General features: G+C 40.3%; 1 protein-coding gene across 10 annotated transcripts in view; it reads left to right on the top strand.

Annotated features, from left to right (window-relative positions):
• The window catches only part of DYNC1I1 (dynein cytoplasmic 1 intermediate chain 1), a 285945-nt gene that overhangs the window by 31215 nt on the left and 237108 nt on the right, over positions 1 to 17622 (top strand). For 7 of the 10 annotated variants that reach the window (XM_045828664.1, XM_045828663.1, XM_045828666.1 and 4 more), the window contains 2 exons: positions 4835 to 4949; positions 7627 to 7768. In XM_045828664.1, coding sequence (XP_045684620.1) covers positions 4835 to 4949; positions 7627 to 7768 — 257 coding nt within the window. Of the gene's footprint in view, positions 1 to 4834; positions 4950 to 7626; positions 7769 to 17622 lie in introns of those variants that run through there. The other 3 variants (XM_045828670.1, XM_045828668.1, XM_045828671.1) reach the window with 2 other exon arrangements.

Raw genomic sequence — 17622 nt, 5'->3', positions numbered from 1 at the left:
CTGGACTACATTGACTTTAAAATTGGCCCTGGCTCTAAATCCTGTCCCTCCGCAACTCATCCCCTGCCAAAAGCGCTTTTCTCCATTCAGTCGAAGCGCCTTTGGTGGGCGGTGAAGCCTTGGTTGGTCTGAGCAGCCGTGCTAGAAGATGGAAGACAGTGCCCTTCCTGGTTACGCACACAGGCTTCTCAGTGGAGCAGGGCTGGGGAGCCTAGCCCTGCCCTTCACAGCATGGCCTTGACCGGGTATGGGACCTCTCTGAAGCTGCCTCTCTCTGTAAAACGGGGAAAGAGTGGTGCCTTTCTCACGCGTTCTGAGGCGACCTAGGAGATAGATCCGGCAGAGCAGTGAAAGGCGGAACGGGTGCTCTGCTCCCAGCTGTCAGGGTGGAGGGTGCAGCGCGTGTTTCTCAGGATCGCTGTGGGTGAGGCCACTTTCTGAAAATGCCCCGTTATTGGAAGGGCCTTAAAATTCAAGGCCTCTTGTTTCCTGGGATGCTAGCATTTTGTTGCTGGAAGAAACCTGGAAATAATCAACTCTGATCCCTCTTTTTCAAATGCTCTTCGAGTCCAGAGACCCGAGCCTTCTAGGTAGCTGCCCTGTGTCTCTAGTCTCAGGAAGCCCCCCACTCCCTCCAGCCAGTGTCCAAAGCAGAATTCTGGGTCATTCTTCCACAACCCCATCCCCACCTTACAGTGAGCATCCTGTCCCAGACAGGCACAACACTCCTTCTGTTCCGCTTCTCTCTGTTGTCCTTCACTTGGCCATTAACTACATGTCTTTCAGTTTTCATTGCAAATGTCACTTCCTCCAGAAAGCCTTCCCTGATGCCTTTCTGCATCCAGGACTAAGTCCTGCATGCGACCCTCGACCTCATCAAACCGTTGAGCGCAGAGCACTAGATTTGCCGCCTCACTTGTCTTTCTCTTCTGATAACAGGAAAGCTTAACATCTAGGGCAGATTCGGCCACTGCAGTAGGCCCTCCGTTAAGGATTGTGCAGGGGTGGGGCAAAAGCAGGCTTACAGTTGTTAGTATGTGAAACAGAGTTTATTCTTCTATTGCCATTTATGAATGATTGTGTTATTTATTTGTCTTATGATGGTATGAGTTAATGTAGAATACAGGAACTAGTCAGGAATACAGGAACCTGAGTGCTGACTGCTGGCATCCTTTCCATGCAGCTGGGGTTACTTCCTGCGAATTTCCTGGGAAGCTTGTGATTCTGAGTCTATGAGATGCTCCAGTTAGCTGCTCACCCTCGTTAACTCCTGAAGATTTTCTAGTTTTCATATTGTCTATAGAGAGTTAGAAGTAGCCTTAAGCTTATAGGTTTGATTTTAACTTTATTTAGGGTTATACTGTAAATAAAATGCAGAATAAGAGGGAAACAAAATGATCATCGATGCTAAACTGCGTACCTATTTCTGCCATGACTGAAAAAAAGTGGTGTGAATCAGGACCACCCAGGCTGACTGTCTCCACAGAACCCAGAAAATTGTGTACGTGTATAAAATTACCTCTCTCTGCTCCTTTGGATGTCAACTGCTTTCTTGGTTGAGGTATTATGGATGAAATCTGATTTTAAAATAAATATCGTGGCCACCATTGAGACACAGACCCAATTTCATGAAAAATTGGCTTGAGTGCAATGAGGTGTGCTTAATGGGGCCACCCTGAAGTTGCGTCCTGTCCTTGGCCTTCTGCCGAATGGCTGCCAGGTAGGATGGACAGAGGTTTCCTGGCCTGTGCTCACTCGTTCCTCTGACAACCACAGAGCCGTCTGCGGAGACATGACTGATAAGGCTCAGCTGACAATTTTTTCTTTGTTTGATTATCCTCTCTGGGCCTCAGTTGTAATTACCTTTCACAAACAGAAATATCATCTGCTGGGGAAGACAACTTTGCATATTTTTTTTGTAATTTAAGATTTTTATTATTTATTTATTTTCAGAGAGAGGGGAAGGAAGAGAGAGGGAGAGGAACATCAATGTGTGGTTGCCTCTTCCATGCTGCCCACTGGGGGGATATGGGGACCTGGCCCACAACCCAGCCATGTGCCCTGACTGGGAATCGAACCAGAGACCCTTTGGTTTGCAGGCTAGCACTCAGTCCACTGAGCCACACTAGCCAGGGCCAACTTTGCATATTTTTAATTACTAGTACTGCAAAACCACTCTTTATTGAGTCATTAAAATATATTAGGTTTCTGTAGTATTTACATAAAAAAATAAAAGTTTCATGATTAAGGTACTTGGTGTAACTGTCTTGGATGAATAATATTTTGTTTAGTTTAAGGTGCTAATTGGTAACAGATAGGAACTGCCTTTATTTTCAGTAATCCCAAGTAACCTAATTTTATGTTTTCCATGGTCAATTTGAGTGCTGATAACTTTCCTAAGCTTCTGTTACATCTAGATGGACATTTGTCCTTATTAATAAATGTCATTATATTCTCTGTTTCTTTAAGAATTAAAAAAAGTGGAAGGCAGGGACTGAGTGGTAGAGGCACCCTGTATTGTGGGAGTGACATTCCGAGGATGGAGTTCAGGTGTACTTTTCTTGCACAATGTGTGGTTACGCATGTCAACATGTGATTTACCCTCTAGTATGTTTCTTGAATGCTTAGTGATTAACATTAGAATAAATTTAAAAAAACAGATTCTGTGTCTTTCTGCATAGGACTAATGTGACAGAAAGTTATAGGTAACATGCCCTAAGTTTATTCAAAAGGAAAAGGTTAGGTAGATCTTTTTTTCTGTTCACTCTATGTAAGCTGCATTGGAGCTTCTTAGTTTTATTCCTGCTGACACTGTGCTGTCCTTCAATTAGTTTTTGTTGAAAGAATGAGGTAAGGTTAAAGTTTTTTTTTAATCTTAGAATATAGAAACAGCTTTGGTACGAGCAGAGGGTCACTGGAAGTCTAGATGAGTCACAAGAGTGGTGTTGTGAAGGGCTTTCTGAATGGACCACAGTTGGTGGACATTGGCTTGAATGATGTATCCTAAGATTCTATAGCTATAGAATAACATTCCCCGAAGGCAGAGATATTCATTCATTCATTCAAGATATTTTTTATTGAGCATCCACTATGTGTCAGGCCCTGATCTAGATGGTGAACAAAATAAACATGTATCTGCTCTCAGTGAAGCTGGTGGTCCACCTATGGCTTAAGGCTTCACTGTAAAACCTGTTACACAATCCCACGTTGGCTTTGAAAGGTGAATTTTGCTCATCTTTGTTTTTTTCACTCGTATTTCATAGCTACTATGGTAATTCCCTTTTCTTTCACTTCCCCTGTTTTCCTCCCATCCTTCTTTTAACTTTGTGCTATGCGAATGTTGCTGTAGATCCTCACTCTGCAAGGTCCTTTCTCATGTTAGTTCTACACACACATTTTGGAACTTGTTTCAGTAGTTTAACTGTTAAAACCAGAACCGATAGAGATTTCACTGTCATTTCAGAATTCTGAGCCATGTGAGACTGCCTAAAATCCTCTCGTACTCTCATTAGCCCTCACCGAGCCCCAGAGTGGCACTTTTCCCCCAGTGACAGATAGACTTCAACAGTATGAGTGCATCTGAAGCCCCAGGCAAAGAGGAACAGAAGTGCTGAGCTCAGCACTCTATGCAAAGATGCCCTTTGCTTATAATCAGGGTGTCGGTTCTCTCTGGGAGTAAGTCAAAAGTGTGTGAACTCTTCCTTCTTTGGATGCCAGGATGTAAATTACGCTTCCCTGCTTTGCAACGCCCTCTGCGCTCCTGGAGGAGGTGATGTTCCTGTTAGGGTGCCCGCCTTGCCCCTGGGGAGGAAGGTGTGCCTGATAACTGGATGACTGGTTTTTGACGAGCTTTATGACGGCTTCACTTCTCTAAACTCACAGAGCTTTGTGGCCAGGTAGCTGCACATTGAGCAGGACATCATGTTTCAGATGTGGGGCAAATGCCTTGTGTTAGGAAGGATCCGTGTTACGGAAAAGAAAACAAGACCTGAATGTTTAATTTTCCCAGACTCATACCACTGACCCCTTAACCTGTGCTTGGACTCGTCATTGTCCTGTAAAACCCAAACCAAGCACAGGGTCTGATTGTCAGAAGCTCACACAAGATGTGAATTTTAGACAGAATTTGGGAAAGGAAGTCCTCCTAAGTGACTTTGTGTTCTGTATTTTTCTACACAATCATTTTCTCTTTTGAGTTACTATGTATAATGGAAGCCTATGAAAGTCAGAAGTAAGAAGTAACACAATGTACAGTAATATTATTTACATGCCTTAAAAACATTTTAGCCTAGTTTATTTTATTTCATTTTTTATGTTTTATTTTAAACCATGATAAACTTAGATTGCTGGTGCAAATAGTGTATTTTACAGGAACAGCTTTTTATAGCTGATTTTACTTGTTAGCAAGATCTCAGTAATTCCTTGTTTGCATAGTCTTAAACATAGGGGGTAAATGTGAGTGTTACAAATACACAGTCATTAAGAACTGATAGTATGTTTTCCCAGAAGGTCAAGGAGGTCTAAAAAAAACCAGACAGAATTTTTAAAAAATTGATTTGCCTTTATGGTTTCTTCCAAAACCGGTGAAAGAAACTTTTATCACCACGTGACAGAGACAGGAAAAAAGCCTTCAACTAAAAGAGAACGCACTGGGTTAGCAATTATTAAATGGCGCAGTTACAGTCTTTTTCCATCCTTGGTACACATGATTATATCTATTTAGGGCTTTTGCCTGGTCTTCGCTGCCATGCACTTGCCATTTTCAGCTTCAGCCAGGAAAAGCACACGTGTAATTCTGTTATTAACTCCACTTGCTGGATTCTGATTTGCAAAGGCTGATCTGCAGCAGAAGAAGGAGCCCGCGCAGGACGACTCGGACCTGGACCGCAAGCGCCGGGAGACGGAGGCTTTGCTGCAGAGCATCGGCATATCCCCGGAGCCCCCTCTAGGTACTTAACCATGCTCTGTGGTGCTGTTTCCTTAAATTTGACTTGCATGGGATATACCATGTCCAGCATTTACTATTCTTTTATGTCTGTTTTATTTTTACTTTTTAAGAAATCCCGTGGCTTATGGTTCAGGCGCATTTATTTTTGGAATTGAGGGGGCTGGAAGGAGACGGGAGCAGCGGTTGCAGAGCTGTTAGCCGTTTGCTGCGTATTCACTGACAATGTGGTCAACTGTGTCCACTCTGTTACTATTAGACTATTAGATTGTGTTGTAGCTCTTAAATGAGCTGCCACATGGTAAATATAAGAAGTCTTGGAATTTCTTTATTAAATATTTCATTTCCATTGCTGGATTCCGACCTCTCTCTGCCAACCTAAATATGGTGAACCTGGTTATGAATTTCATAACCACCATGGCCATAGTTATGCCATGATGGAAATAAAATGTTCAGTGGGGAATTTGAAGGAAAACTTAAAATGGTGACAGATTAGCAGCTAATTAACAAGTTTAAATTTATTCGACTCTATTGTATATCTTGGTTTTATGGCTAATTGGCACTTTCACTACAATACCTCTCCTCCAACTCATTCATTCCTTGTTAATTGTCCATGATCTCATTTTATCACTTGAGTTTGGATACTGAACAATTTGCTTTATTTGTACAGAAGGTAATCTGTACATATTCTGTTTATTCTGCCACTTAACTATATATTTCTCATGTGATAAATTATTTTATTTTTCTTTATTCATTTGCTTTCCTTACATTTCAGAGTAATCTTAGGGTGTCTGTAAAACTTTGTAATACCCAATATAGTTAAAAAAACCTTTTAAAACCTTTTGAAACTTTAATAATTCATTAAAATAAATACAATATTAGGTCTTTTTAAAAATGGATTTGTTGCCTTTTAAGTCTATTATTAGCTTTTATATTGAAATAAGTTTTTACTGATTTCTATAGATACTTAAACTAAGAACAAAAATTATCCCATGTACAATAAAATAACAATATTTATATCAATGTAAATAATACGAAGAGCAATATATAATAAGCCCACAGATTAACTATTGGTGAATATAATTTAACATGTACAAACTAAACTAGAACACCATGAATAGCATTTTATGCTCAACCTCCACTTGTGGTAAAATCTTGTCTAACAATGATTATAAGAAAGCCCAATAAGATGTTGAGTATTTTGTTTAGCTCCTTATGGTGTGGAAGATGTAACCTGTGGGATACTCACCTGATGGACCTTCTTAGAGGAGGTTTACAAACCTTTTTGTACCTAATTGACATGTGATATAAATCAGACACTTTGTAATCAATTATATTTCCCCCTCAAAATAGCTTTGGACATTCTATTGCAATGTGAAGGAACACTGGTTAAGTCCAATAGTAGTTCGTCCTGTTCTTCCCTACTCTACATAAAGCCAGCAATTAAACTTCAAGAACAAAACAGTTAAGTGTCCCTAACCCATGACCAAATTCTGAACTATCCTTGCATCCCTCCCAGCCGGCCTTGGCACGGGTGGACCCCATTTTGAGTTTTCATCCATCTCTCTGACTCACCCTCTGACTCACTGCAGAGGATAATCAGTGAATTAAATGTGAGACCACATGAAAATTCCTAGTTTCTTGACAGATCTGCCATTGTGTTATAGGATTTGGACAAAATAGTTAAGCCTTTTACTCTATTAAATAAATAAAAGGAAATTGCACATGATTGAAACCAAATGGGAATCTACACTCGTGTCTTGAAGTTTCTGCCCATCTGGCCGCGCTGGTGCGTGTCACCCAGAGAGCCCACTGCGCTTGTCTGGCCTGGAGCCGTCCTGGCTGCTTGGTGCAGCTTCTCTCTGAGGGACGTTTGGCTCATATCTGAAGGGTAGAAAAAATACATTTGCATTTTCTTCAGCTTTTTTCTTTTATTATCCTTGCACTCAGATTTTCAGCTTGCACTGACCTTGACCTCTGAACTTGTTTCTGCTCTCTTCAGGATGGCAGGTTACTCTGTGCACCTGGCAGTTGCAAAGGAACACACGTTCCAAACACAGTAAACAGCGCAACGGGATGAAACTATTAATTAAATGCAAAAATAAAGCATCCTGGCATTTTTCTTTGTTTCGAAAGAGATTTTTAAATTACTAGGTTCAGGATCAACCCTTTCTCTTGTCACTTAGTCTCCCTTAGCAAATGCAGTTTAAAATCCACGGACGAGGGATTTCCCTCCAAATGCACACGTGCAACAGATTTTTTCCTGACCCTTCTTGACCATTTAAATAATCCAGAATCACTTACTTCATAACCTTGAAAAGTTTTATAGACACTCCATTTTATTTTTAATAGGTCACATCTATACTAACAAAATAAAGTGGAGAATTAGAATAATCTGGATAGTTCATACTAGAGAGATCTTTGACTGGAATTATCTTGATAACTATTTTGATTCTCCATTTTAGTTCGTTAAGGTGGACATGGCCTTAGAATCCCTAAGTTAATTCTGTCTAAATTCATTTCAAATTTTAATTTCCAAAATATAAAAAATTCACTTGACTTTCTTCCTTTTCTTTTCTTTCCTTTTTTTTTTCTGTCTCCCATCTCGATCTCTCCCGGACACACAATCACTTTCATTTGGGCCCATCTGTTTTGGTTTGTCTGACACTGCTCTTCCCCAGTGCAGCCGCTGCATTTTTTAACATGGGATACCTGTTATTTTCATTATTTAGTCCCAACCCCTATGTCTCCCTCCTCGAAATCAGTGAGCACTCCCAGTGAAGCTGGAAGCCAAGACTCAGGCGACCTGGGACCATTGACAAGGTAAGAATTGTGCCGTTACAAAGGCCATGGTTGAATGTCAATAGTACCAAAAAAAAAAAAAAGACCTAAAAACTATACTGCTTCGTTGTACACACCATTAATAAGCATGCATCTAATGTGTATACTCTGTCATTTTACCTTTAACTTTATGGCGGCTAGCTATTTTGGTGGTATAGCAATGATTTTGAACACTAAAAATTATAAACTTATATATAATCCTTCCTTGAGTGGGCTAATTAACACTTTGTTTAACAAATACAAATATTCCATCAGCGTGGGTCTAAAAGAAACCAAGAAAGGACCAAGGACAAATGGAACATATATCGGGTTCTTATTTTCCCACTTTGGTGTTGGTTTCCATGAGAATCATTCTGAATAGGATACTGAGACATCCTCACCCTGAAATTAACTTTTCAAGCATCTTTCTGTTTTCTTACTAGAATTGACTAATTTGAGAACTCAGTCACTGAAGTGTTTCTATTGTTATTACTAATGGTACTAGTAATAACATCATCAAGGTTGACTGCTTTGTTTTGTGAGTCAGCTGCCAAATTTTCATTACATTGTGGCTACTCAAAGACGATGGCAGTTTTGAAAATGAATATAGCCGCTCTCTACTTTGATCCCTGAAAGGATATCCAAAAGGAAAAGATGTGAAGAGGGAAAGGAGACAGCTCATTGAAATACGTGGAGTCAGGGTAACTTTCTGAATGCAGGTGCCTTTACCAGGATTCCACATGCAGGGACCCACATGCAGGCAATCCCCATGGGCAGGGCCAGGAGGCCTGTGGCACCTGGTTAGCAAGCTCCGTGTTTATCAAGGCCAGATGGCCTCCTCACAGCTCAGGCTGGTTAAGTTCCTGTGGGAATATGAACCAAGTTTTTCTACCTCCTTCCATTTTTCATGAGAAGCTAATAATTCAAGTGTTTATGCAATAATCTCTTAATGTTAAATGGCAATGACTCTGTTAGAAGTGGTTTGGAGCCTGATCTGGCACGGGGGTTGGCAATTTATGACCTCTGTTTTTGACTCTTAATTTTAAAAAAATTATAGCATACTTTAATAAACTTCAAATAATCAAAGAAACAATCATCCACAGCACTGTAGTTCCAACAAATCAGCCTTTGTCTTTATTTACCTTTCAGTTCTGTCTACCAGTGTGCATTCCTTGCTACCATATGTGTTACTGGGGAGAGGTATAAAATTTTGCATTTTTCTTTTTTCTCTGAACACATTATCATAAGCAACATCTTCTGAAAGTGCATTGTTTCCATATAGGCTGAGAGGTTATTGGTAAAGTATGGAAATGAGAATAGTTTTGTATTAGCTGGAATTATAGGGTTCCCCCCCCCTCCGAAACCTACATGTAATACTGGAATTATCCAACCCCTATCTGCCTGTTACTGCATTTCAGACTTGAGTATGTATTTTGTTTTGAAAGGGCCTTTTGAAACTAGTGGACACTGCTTTCAATTTGAGAAAAATGAAAGTAGAGGTTTTTGTGGGCACCAGGCTAGTTTATTTTAGCAGATCGCCTTTGTGATTTGGGGCGGCACACGTCTTCTCTCATCTTTTTCTTTGAACACTTCAAAAGGTCTTTGAGGGGAATGAAGAAGTAATAATAACACAGTTATGTAAGATCTAACACTTATATAAGAACTAGCTGGCACAATGTAATCACATTCCTTAGGGAGTCCATTGTTTCATCATTAAGTTAATATATTTGCCTCTTGCTATGCAATGATGGTGGTATGTCCATTAATGCTTAGCTTCAAGGGGTGCAGTTAGCAGCATTAAATTCTGTTACTGAGCTCACCGTTGATGAGCCCCTTTGAAAACTTTCTAGAGAACGCTGACCTGCGCTGTTAGCACTCTGGGGACAGCAGCAGTTTTTCTTTCTCAGAGACCATAACTCTTCACTGGCAAGAGTAGACAATTAAGTCAATGAATAAATTTCTTGATACATGTAGGTTTCCTAGGAATGCAAGAAAATTGGCATTGAGGAAATGATGATTTTCAGAAAAACAGAGCACAAAGTTTGCTTCAGGAGAAGGCATTGGGGATGGCATAGTAAATCTTACCCTTGTTTTGAACTTAGGAAAATTCCATGCAAATTTATGTTTTTGCTTCCATAAAATAAATATGAGAGTTGAATTTCAAAAGGATATTATATTTGCTTTTAAAATTCCAATTGGAATGTGTTTTTTTGTAGAAGAAACATTTCTGAAACAATTACGATTAACACTTCATAAAACATAAGATGGGAAAACGAGCTTGGTAATATCTAAGAATATAACTCTCTAGTCACAAATTTGCCTATCTGAGTGGAATTTGGACTTTAGAAAATGGAAAATCTTTCAGAAGATAAATCAGGAATCATATTAACACATTTGGTTCCCTAAAAGTGCACATAAATTCTGTCATTCGCTTGCCAAAATTTCAAAGCAAAACTAAAATTTTCTTTACAGAGCCAAATTGGCAAATATTTCTTATATAACCCTTGTAAGTGGTTAATTTGCAAACAGGCATACTTAATATACCTATTATAAAGAAAAAGTTAAAAATGCTTTTAAAAAATCAAGTATAACAAAATTTCTTTCATTAATTTTTAAGAGCAGTTAATTTTTTAAAAAGAATGAATAGAGAGTTGGAATATGTAATAATTTTACAACTATAGTAGTATGATTTACTTTTTTAAAACTTAACGGATCATGATTTTTTTTGTCATTTTTGCTTCTGGTGTTACTGCCTGCTTCTCATTTATAATTTACATTTGTGGTATTTTACTCTTCGTTGTAATCAATTTTGGCAGAACTAATTAATCATTTCTCTTAATTATATTCGGCCAATACCAAGCTCAATATTGTTAATGAAATATTTGAAAGACTAGTTGTACTTTTAAACTTACATATAAACCTCCCCTAAATATACTATATGCAACTGGAATCCAACACAATATTAGTGGGATACTATGCTGTGATTAATTTAGGATTGATTAAACAATTCCAAGATATTTTAGTGTAGGAAAATGTATTGTCATAATTCACTATATGGAAAGGTCAAAGAGGAAAAAATAATCATTACAATATATACTTAAATGGTACTTGAGATAGTTAAACATCTGTCTCCATATTTCAAAACTAGGAAAGGAAATATTTTTTCTCAGTCTGATACTGAATAGTAATCTCAAATCAACAGCCTGCCTTTTTTATACACAAGTGTGAAGCATTTAGTAATTTATAGCCCTTAAAGCAGAATGATTTCGGTTTAGTTGAATACATGCCTCTCTGAGTGAGTGACAAGTTCCTTGAGGGCAGAGAGTATGTGGTATTTGAGAGGTATCCGTAGAGTAGGTATTTGATAAATGTTTGTTGAATGAATCAACTATTACCTATCTATCTACACACACACACACGCCACCATATATGTGATAAATAATATCATATCATACAAACTGTTAAACTTGTCTTCCTAATCCAGTATCTCCATTTCTCCATTTCAATACATTTTCATCTTATCTAATAGGTATGCTATCTTCAGTTTTTCCCAATTACAACATAATCCCATTTGTCTATACAATTGATGTCTGGCCTTCCAGCCATCAGCATGGAGTAACCAAAACAACCCTCATATCCATGGATTTTCTCTAGGAAGGGGCGGCCCCTCCCAAGGGGACCTAAATGCCTCAGATGAAGAACTGTCTTCTGCAGCACCTAGCGGGGGAGTGAAGGTGCAAAGGAGATGGACTGGAGGCCATTCAGGCGTCCAGCTTCGTGTGCCTTTCAGACTGGAGTCCGGGTCGAAGGTGCAAGCGTCTGCAGAGCCGCTGCTGCTCGCTGTGAATGCTAGGCCTCCGTACAGTCAATATTAAGTTTCCTGTTGACAGAATACTTTGGTAAAATTCAGATATTCAATAAACTCTGCTTTTTGTGTTCTACCACCTAGTGAACGCCCCAATAAGGACATGGGGATTATTTGTGGTCAGTCTGTGCTGGCAGTACCTGGCTCCCGTTTTCTTTCCTTGGTGATTCTGGTGGAGGAAAATGTGCTCAGAGGCCGCGTGAGCTTAGTGCCCAGCAGAAAATCCTCAGGGCTTTCCCCCTTATCCACAGTCAGCTTCCAGAGGATTCTCTGGCACGACAGAAGCCTCGCCGGATTTTCGACCCTTTTTTGATGGGAACATCGCTTTCTTCTGAGGTGCTCCGTTGAATCAGAGGCTAAAGGGAAGACAATCAGGTTTTAGTAAGGGTGAAAAAGTACAATGAAAGAACACAAAACCTTGGAGGACATTTAATAAGACTATTAACAGTCTCTTTGGAAATTAAAGCAAAGTGTATGCTCCAGGGTTTCCTCTTTGTGTAGCACATTACCTGGTTGGTTAAACGTTTTCATCATGGTCTCCCTGTCAGTGTACTGTGCGTACCCGTAAGGTTAGAGCAACACAGTAAGCATCTCTTTTAGTGGGGGTTGCTGAGCTTTCCCCTGGGGAAACTGCTTGCTGGACAGCAGCTTTGTGATGCGAAGTCTTACATTTCTTTTCGAATTCAGGTTCGAAGGCCCACTCCATGTTAGGGCATTGATGTTAGGCAATAAGGAAGATTCTCACATAGTAAGTTAAGAAAAGAGGCTTTGAAAAAAGAGCCTGATACATGTGTTTATTGCACCATTCCAGTTTTATCCCTGATATCCAAAAATCTGCATCATTATCATTGCCAGTCCTAAGTAAGGAATTAATTGAGGCCTGGAAGGAAAACGTTAACTCATTAGTTAAATGCCATCCTTAATTAGTGACTGTGACAGATTGAGAGATATGATGGATTTTAAAATGTCCTTATTACCCAGTGGATCACTTTGGGAAACAGCATATAGGAAATCCGTATTTGAGGAGAACATTGACCCGAGACTTTCTGTTGGGCACCGTGCTCACATCGGCCAAACTGCTTTCCCCATCTGACTCGTGACCAGTCACTTGTTTGGCAGAGAACCTGCGGGACCCCGGGGAGCTCCGTGTTCTGCCTTCACGCTGCCTCTCCGCACAAAGGGGAGAGGAACAGGGTGAAAAGCTGGTTCCGAACATTGCACCTGCCTCCGGGGAACCACCTGAAGTGGCTAAATTCATTTGATGGAGGAGATAGAGGGACTTCTTTTTTTTTTTCCTCAGCACGAACCGGCATTATGCTCAGAATTTTTAAGATAGGATTTCCTTCTTTAATATGGAAGTAAGTCTGAAAGTTCTACTGGGCCCGTGTGGTGACTTCACGCTGTGCAACGCAGAGTTCCTTTTACGTGGCTTGGTAGAGATTAAAGGGGCCAGACAGACACACCCTGCTTTTTTCTTTCATTTTTAAATAAAGTAAAAACTGTTTCTTTGGGAATCAACTTGCCCATGCTCTTAATACTCATCTACAGAAAGGCAAGTCAAAACCATTTATTTGTTTATTCATTCATGTATTTATTCAATAAATAATTAAGAACTTACTGTGTGCCTGACACACAATGAATGTTAAGTGTTAAACCTGACAGGAATATAAAGACAGGAATTCTTCCTTCTAAAGAGCCTGATTCCAGTAAGTTGACAGATTTAATTGGAAGCCATCTAAGATAATGCAAGGAAATTACAGCTCTCAAATATTTATATCCATAAGATGAGCAATAATGTCTTAGGCCATTATTTCCAAATTATCTGTAATTAGTTTGCAGTGTATTTGTGTGGGACAAGTGATTTTGATTTGCTTGTGCCCTACACATACCAGATACTTGGTAAATGTCCACTGGCTTGTTTTGTGTGTGTGTGTGTGCACGTACATGTGTGTGCACATGTACTTATGCGCATGCACAGCTTGCAAAAAACTGGGTGGGGTGGGTATAGGATGGGTGGAGGGATGAGGACACAGATAAAAGCAAGGAAGTACAAGTTGCCTGAAGGCAGACGTTCCTCAAGGAGAACAATGGGCAGTGTTCATAGGACTGAGGTACAAGTTGAGGAGTTCCTCACAGAAATACAGTTATTGGGCTCAGAGTGAAAAGTCAGACTGGCACCAGCTGTGTGTTTGGCTTGAGGCTGAGGCCCTGGGCTTTGCAACAGTGCTCATTCCTTCCTGCAGACCATTTTCAGACTTGGTCTTACAGCCTGATGCAGGGCTACTGATGAGGTCAAGTGGCCTGTAAATTGGCAAAGGCAATATGCAATACGAGCCATAGGTTTTTCTCTGTTGTTTCATAGAAAGACAAGTTATTTCTGAATGAGGTTACCAGGGACAAATACATTTAGGGAACAAGGCATTTGAGGTGAGCCTTAAAAGACATGTATGCTTTGGATAGGTAGCAATGGGAGAAAGGGCATTCGGATGATGGGAAAGGCACAAACAAAGGAAAAGGGTAGGCAGGATGGGATGTAAAATGCATGTTAGGGAGGAAGTATCAAAAGAGGTCAGAGTCCAGGAGACAAGTATGACTTTTGAGATACTGAGATCCCTGGCTCCTTTACCTGGTGGTTGTTTGTTGAATGTGCTTAGTGGCTTCTTAAAAAGGCCTGGGCCACTGCAGTTTTACGGTGCTTTCATGGTCTGAGGACTAGCTTGGGAAACCATTGGTCTAATAAAAAGGATGGAAACTTGCGTTGTGGGGGTAGAAAAGAAAACAAATTACAGATGAGAGAAGGAAAGGTGAAATGGCCTTGGCGTACAGATGGATATGTCCAAAAATCATGTGTTAAGTGGGACTTGAGCTCAATGGTGATGAGGACTCTGGAGTTACTTGTTTAGAAGACATATGCAAGTGAGGGAGAGCTAATCCTGCCTGGGGAATGTCAGCTTTCTGGGGATGGACAGAACAGGGGCTCTGCCAAAAATTGGTCATGGGATTTGATGATTTGGAGGTTGTCCTCATCTCTTCTCCTTCTTCTCCTCCTCCTCCATCATCATCATCATCATCATCATCATCATCATCATCATCATCATCACTGTTATTTTTATTGCTTGTGATGTTTTATTTCCATAGATTGAGTTTCTGGAAGTCAAACCAGTCTAGGAGTTATTCTACATTTATGGTTCTTGCTACACGTTGGCATATTGCTTTCCAGAAGAACTGTGCTAATTTTAAATGCTAGCAGCATTATACAAGAGTTGCCCTGACCAGTGTGGCACAGCTGGTTGGGCATTGTTCTGCAAAGCTAAAGGTCGCTGGTTCAATTCCTGGTCAGGCACATGCCTGGGTTGCCAGTTCAGTCCCTGGTCAGGGTGTGTGCTAGAGGCAGCTGATTGATGTTTCTCTCTCACATTGATGTTTCTCTCTCCCTCCTTCTTCTTCCCTTCCCCTCTCTCTAAAAATAAATAAATAAAACCTTTAAAAAAAGAGTGCTTTAGCCAAGTTGAGTGTTAGCATAACAAATGCCAGAGCATTACCTTACAAATATTTATCAGATATCACTTTCTTATAACCAACACCCACAAAAGGTGAGAGCAACAGCACTCTTTAGGGCAGACTTTTAAGATGTTCTACCCTGAGGTCCCGTAAAGATGGAAAGGAGAATGGAAACCACCATGTGACTGTTGGTAAGAGCTGAACAGGGAGAAGTGGACCACTTATCAGAGAGTGAGGTGTACACAACCCAGACGTCACGCCTTTTACTCCAAAGTCATGCTGTCAACAGTGGGCTGGGCATTGTTTTTGCTCTTGAAGTTTTACTTCACTCTGTCTGAACCTGAAACTGAGCAAGTAAAATTATACCAATGAAGCAAGAATTGTGTATGAAGCTGCATAGTGATGAATTGATAAGAGGTTTAAAATATAAAGTTTTATTAGTTTCTTAATAGGTCACTGCTAATTTGAGTAATTTTGATGTTTTGTCTATATATTCTGAAGTTAGTTTGCATATTTTTAAAACTTTTATTATTTAAATTTTTTTTTAACTACAGTACACATTTAATACCATTTCATATCAGTTTCAGTTGCACATCAAAGTGGCCAGAGTGTTGTGTCTATTTTTAAAAGAAGTATTAAAAATCAAATTGTCCCCCAAATTGTAAACTAACTGTTACATAGAAGGTCTCTTTAGATGAGAGGTGAGAAGCTACCTTGTCTAGCATGTTTAGGTTAAATAAATGAATGACTACACAGTGTGGGAAACTTCTGTACCTAGTACTTGGAAATGATGATGGGAAATGTGACCTTAATTGGCATGTGCAATCCCTTGTGGGACCACACAAGCATGGCAGTGCCCCACAGTCCTGAGTAGGTAAGGATGATTGTGTTATTCAGGATCTGTGCCAACAGCAGGGTCCCTATGAGAGAGGTCAGAGATCCTTCCTCAGACCCTTGGAGAGTTCACCTAAGAAGTAACCTAACACTGATCAGTGCAGACAAATGCCACTCTTAAAAATAAGCAAATAAAACTAGGATGGTTTCCCCTACAGGAACACTGGGCAAAATCTAACTGACATATTTAATGCAGGGTTACAGCAGTCAGAAAGGGTTCGGCTGGTCATCCCAGGAATTGGGGAAATCAGAGACTCGGGCAGCAGTGAGGGGTCTGTCTGGCCTGGCTGGAAGATGTGGACATGATGGGGGTGGGGGAGTGGGGCAGCGGGAGGCTGCAGTTGTTAAACATTCAGCTTTACTGGCTCTGATTCCAGAGACACTGTTGGTCGGTCACCCGGCTTTGTCAGGCTTGTATCGTTGCTGTACCGGCAGTTACAGTGCTTGTGGTAAATTGGTAAATTGGCATCTAAAATATAACAGAGTCCTATTAGACCTAGCAGACTAACTAAGCCTTCTAAATCCAATAAACTAGGCACTGATGAAAAAGAGCTCGTGTCTAGATCCTATCCCATCCTCCCAAAACCAAGTCCAGTGGAACCTCAGAGGAAGGGCATGTCCCTGCTCTGGCTGCCACAGGAGGATGAAAGTACAGTCCGATGCCTGGCTGGCTGGCACACAGTAAATAATCACTGAAAGGAAATTAAAACCATCACTATTAATCTTTCTTACAGCACTTACTTATTTTTCCAGCTAATATTGATGGAAGCTTTAAATTGTGCCAGGCCCTAGGCAAGTAACGAGAGCCACTTTCTTCCCTGTGTGTGTTATCGGTATAACACCAGGTATAAGTATTCGTATGTCTCATTCTTCTACTAAAAGATAAAACTCTTGGGTGCAGGTTCCATGTCCCACAGCACACCTGTGGCACCACTTATATGGCATGTTTTACTGTCTGCCTTGTCTTACCAAACTATTTACATGTTTTATCTCTCCATAAGGGGGGTAGATTCCCTAAGAGTCCTTTTAATGCTCTATCATGACATTTTACATATTAATCCTTTAAAAGATGTTTTTGAGAAAGTAAATGAATGTTTTTATCAAAAATATTCTCCCCCCGCATGCATTGATTGGCCCGTTCCAGAACTGACTGGAAATTATAACCAATTACTGTAGTAAACAGGATGATTTCTGTATGAAAGTGTTTTGTGGTAGTATGTTATGTTGACATAGATTTACTTACACTTTCACGACTTCTTTCCTTTTAAACACACACTCCCTGGTCAGATTTCAAACCGCCGGAGAAGCTGTGGGGAAACCATCCTTTTATTTTCAATGATACAATAACTTGATGAAAGATGTTTGGAAAATAAGACCTATGCCAATTGGTTAAATAAAAGCATAGGAATTAGACAAGAGGAAGCAGAAAGGCAGTTTAATAATCATTTGATGTTGTTTTAAAAATCAGGCAGAGAGGACCTTGGAAGGCCTCTTGACCTGCCTGCCTCCCTGTTTGCTGAGGAGAGAAGATTTGCCTGGTGACACGAGGTCGGCGGTGCCCAGGACACAAACCTGCCACCCCTGGGCCCAGGTGCGG

Source organism: Phyllostomus hastatus, unplaced genomic scaffold (genome assembly GCF_019186645.2).
Source record: "Phyllostomus hastatus isolate PE091 unplaced genomic scaffold, TTU_PhHast_1.1 phas_scaffold_78, whole genome shotgun sequence".
NCBI lineage: Eukaryota > Metazoa > Chordata > Mammalia > Chiroptera > Phyllostomidae > Phyllostomus > Phyllostomus hastatus.
Note: the sequence above shows the minus strand (reverse complement) of the source record. Positions and strands in the feature narration are given on the sequence as shown.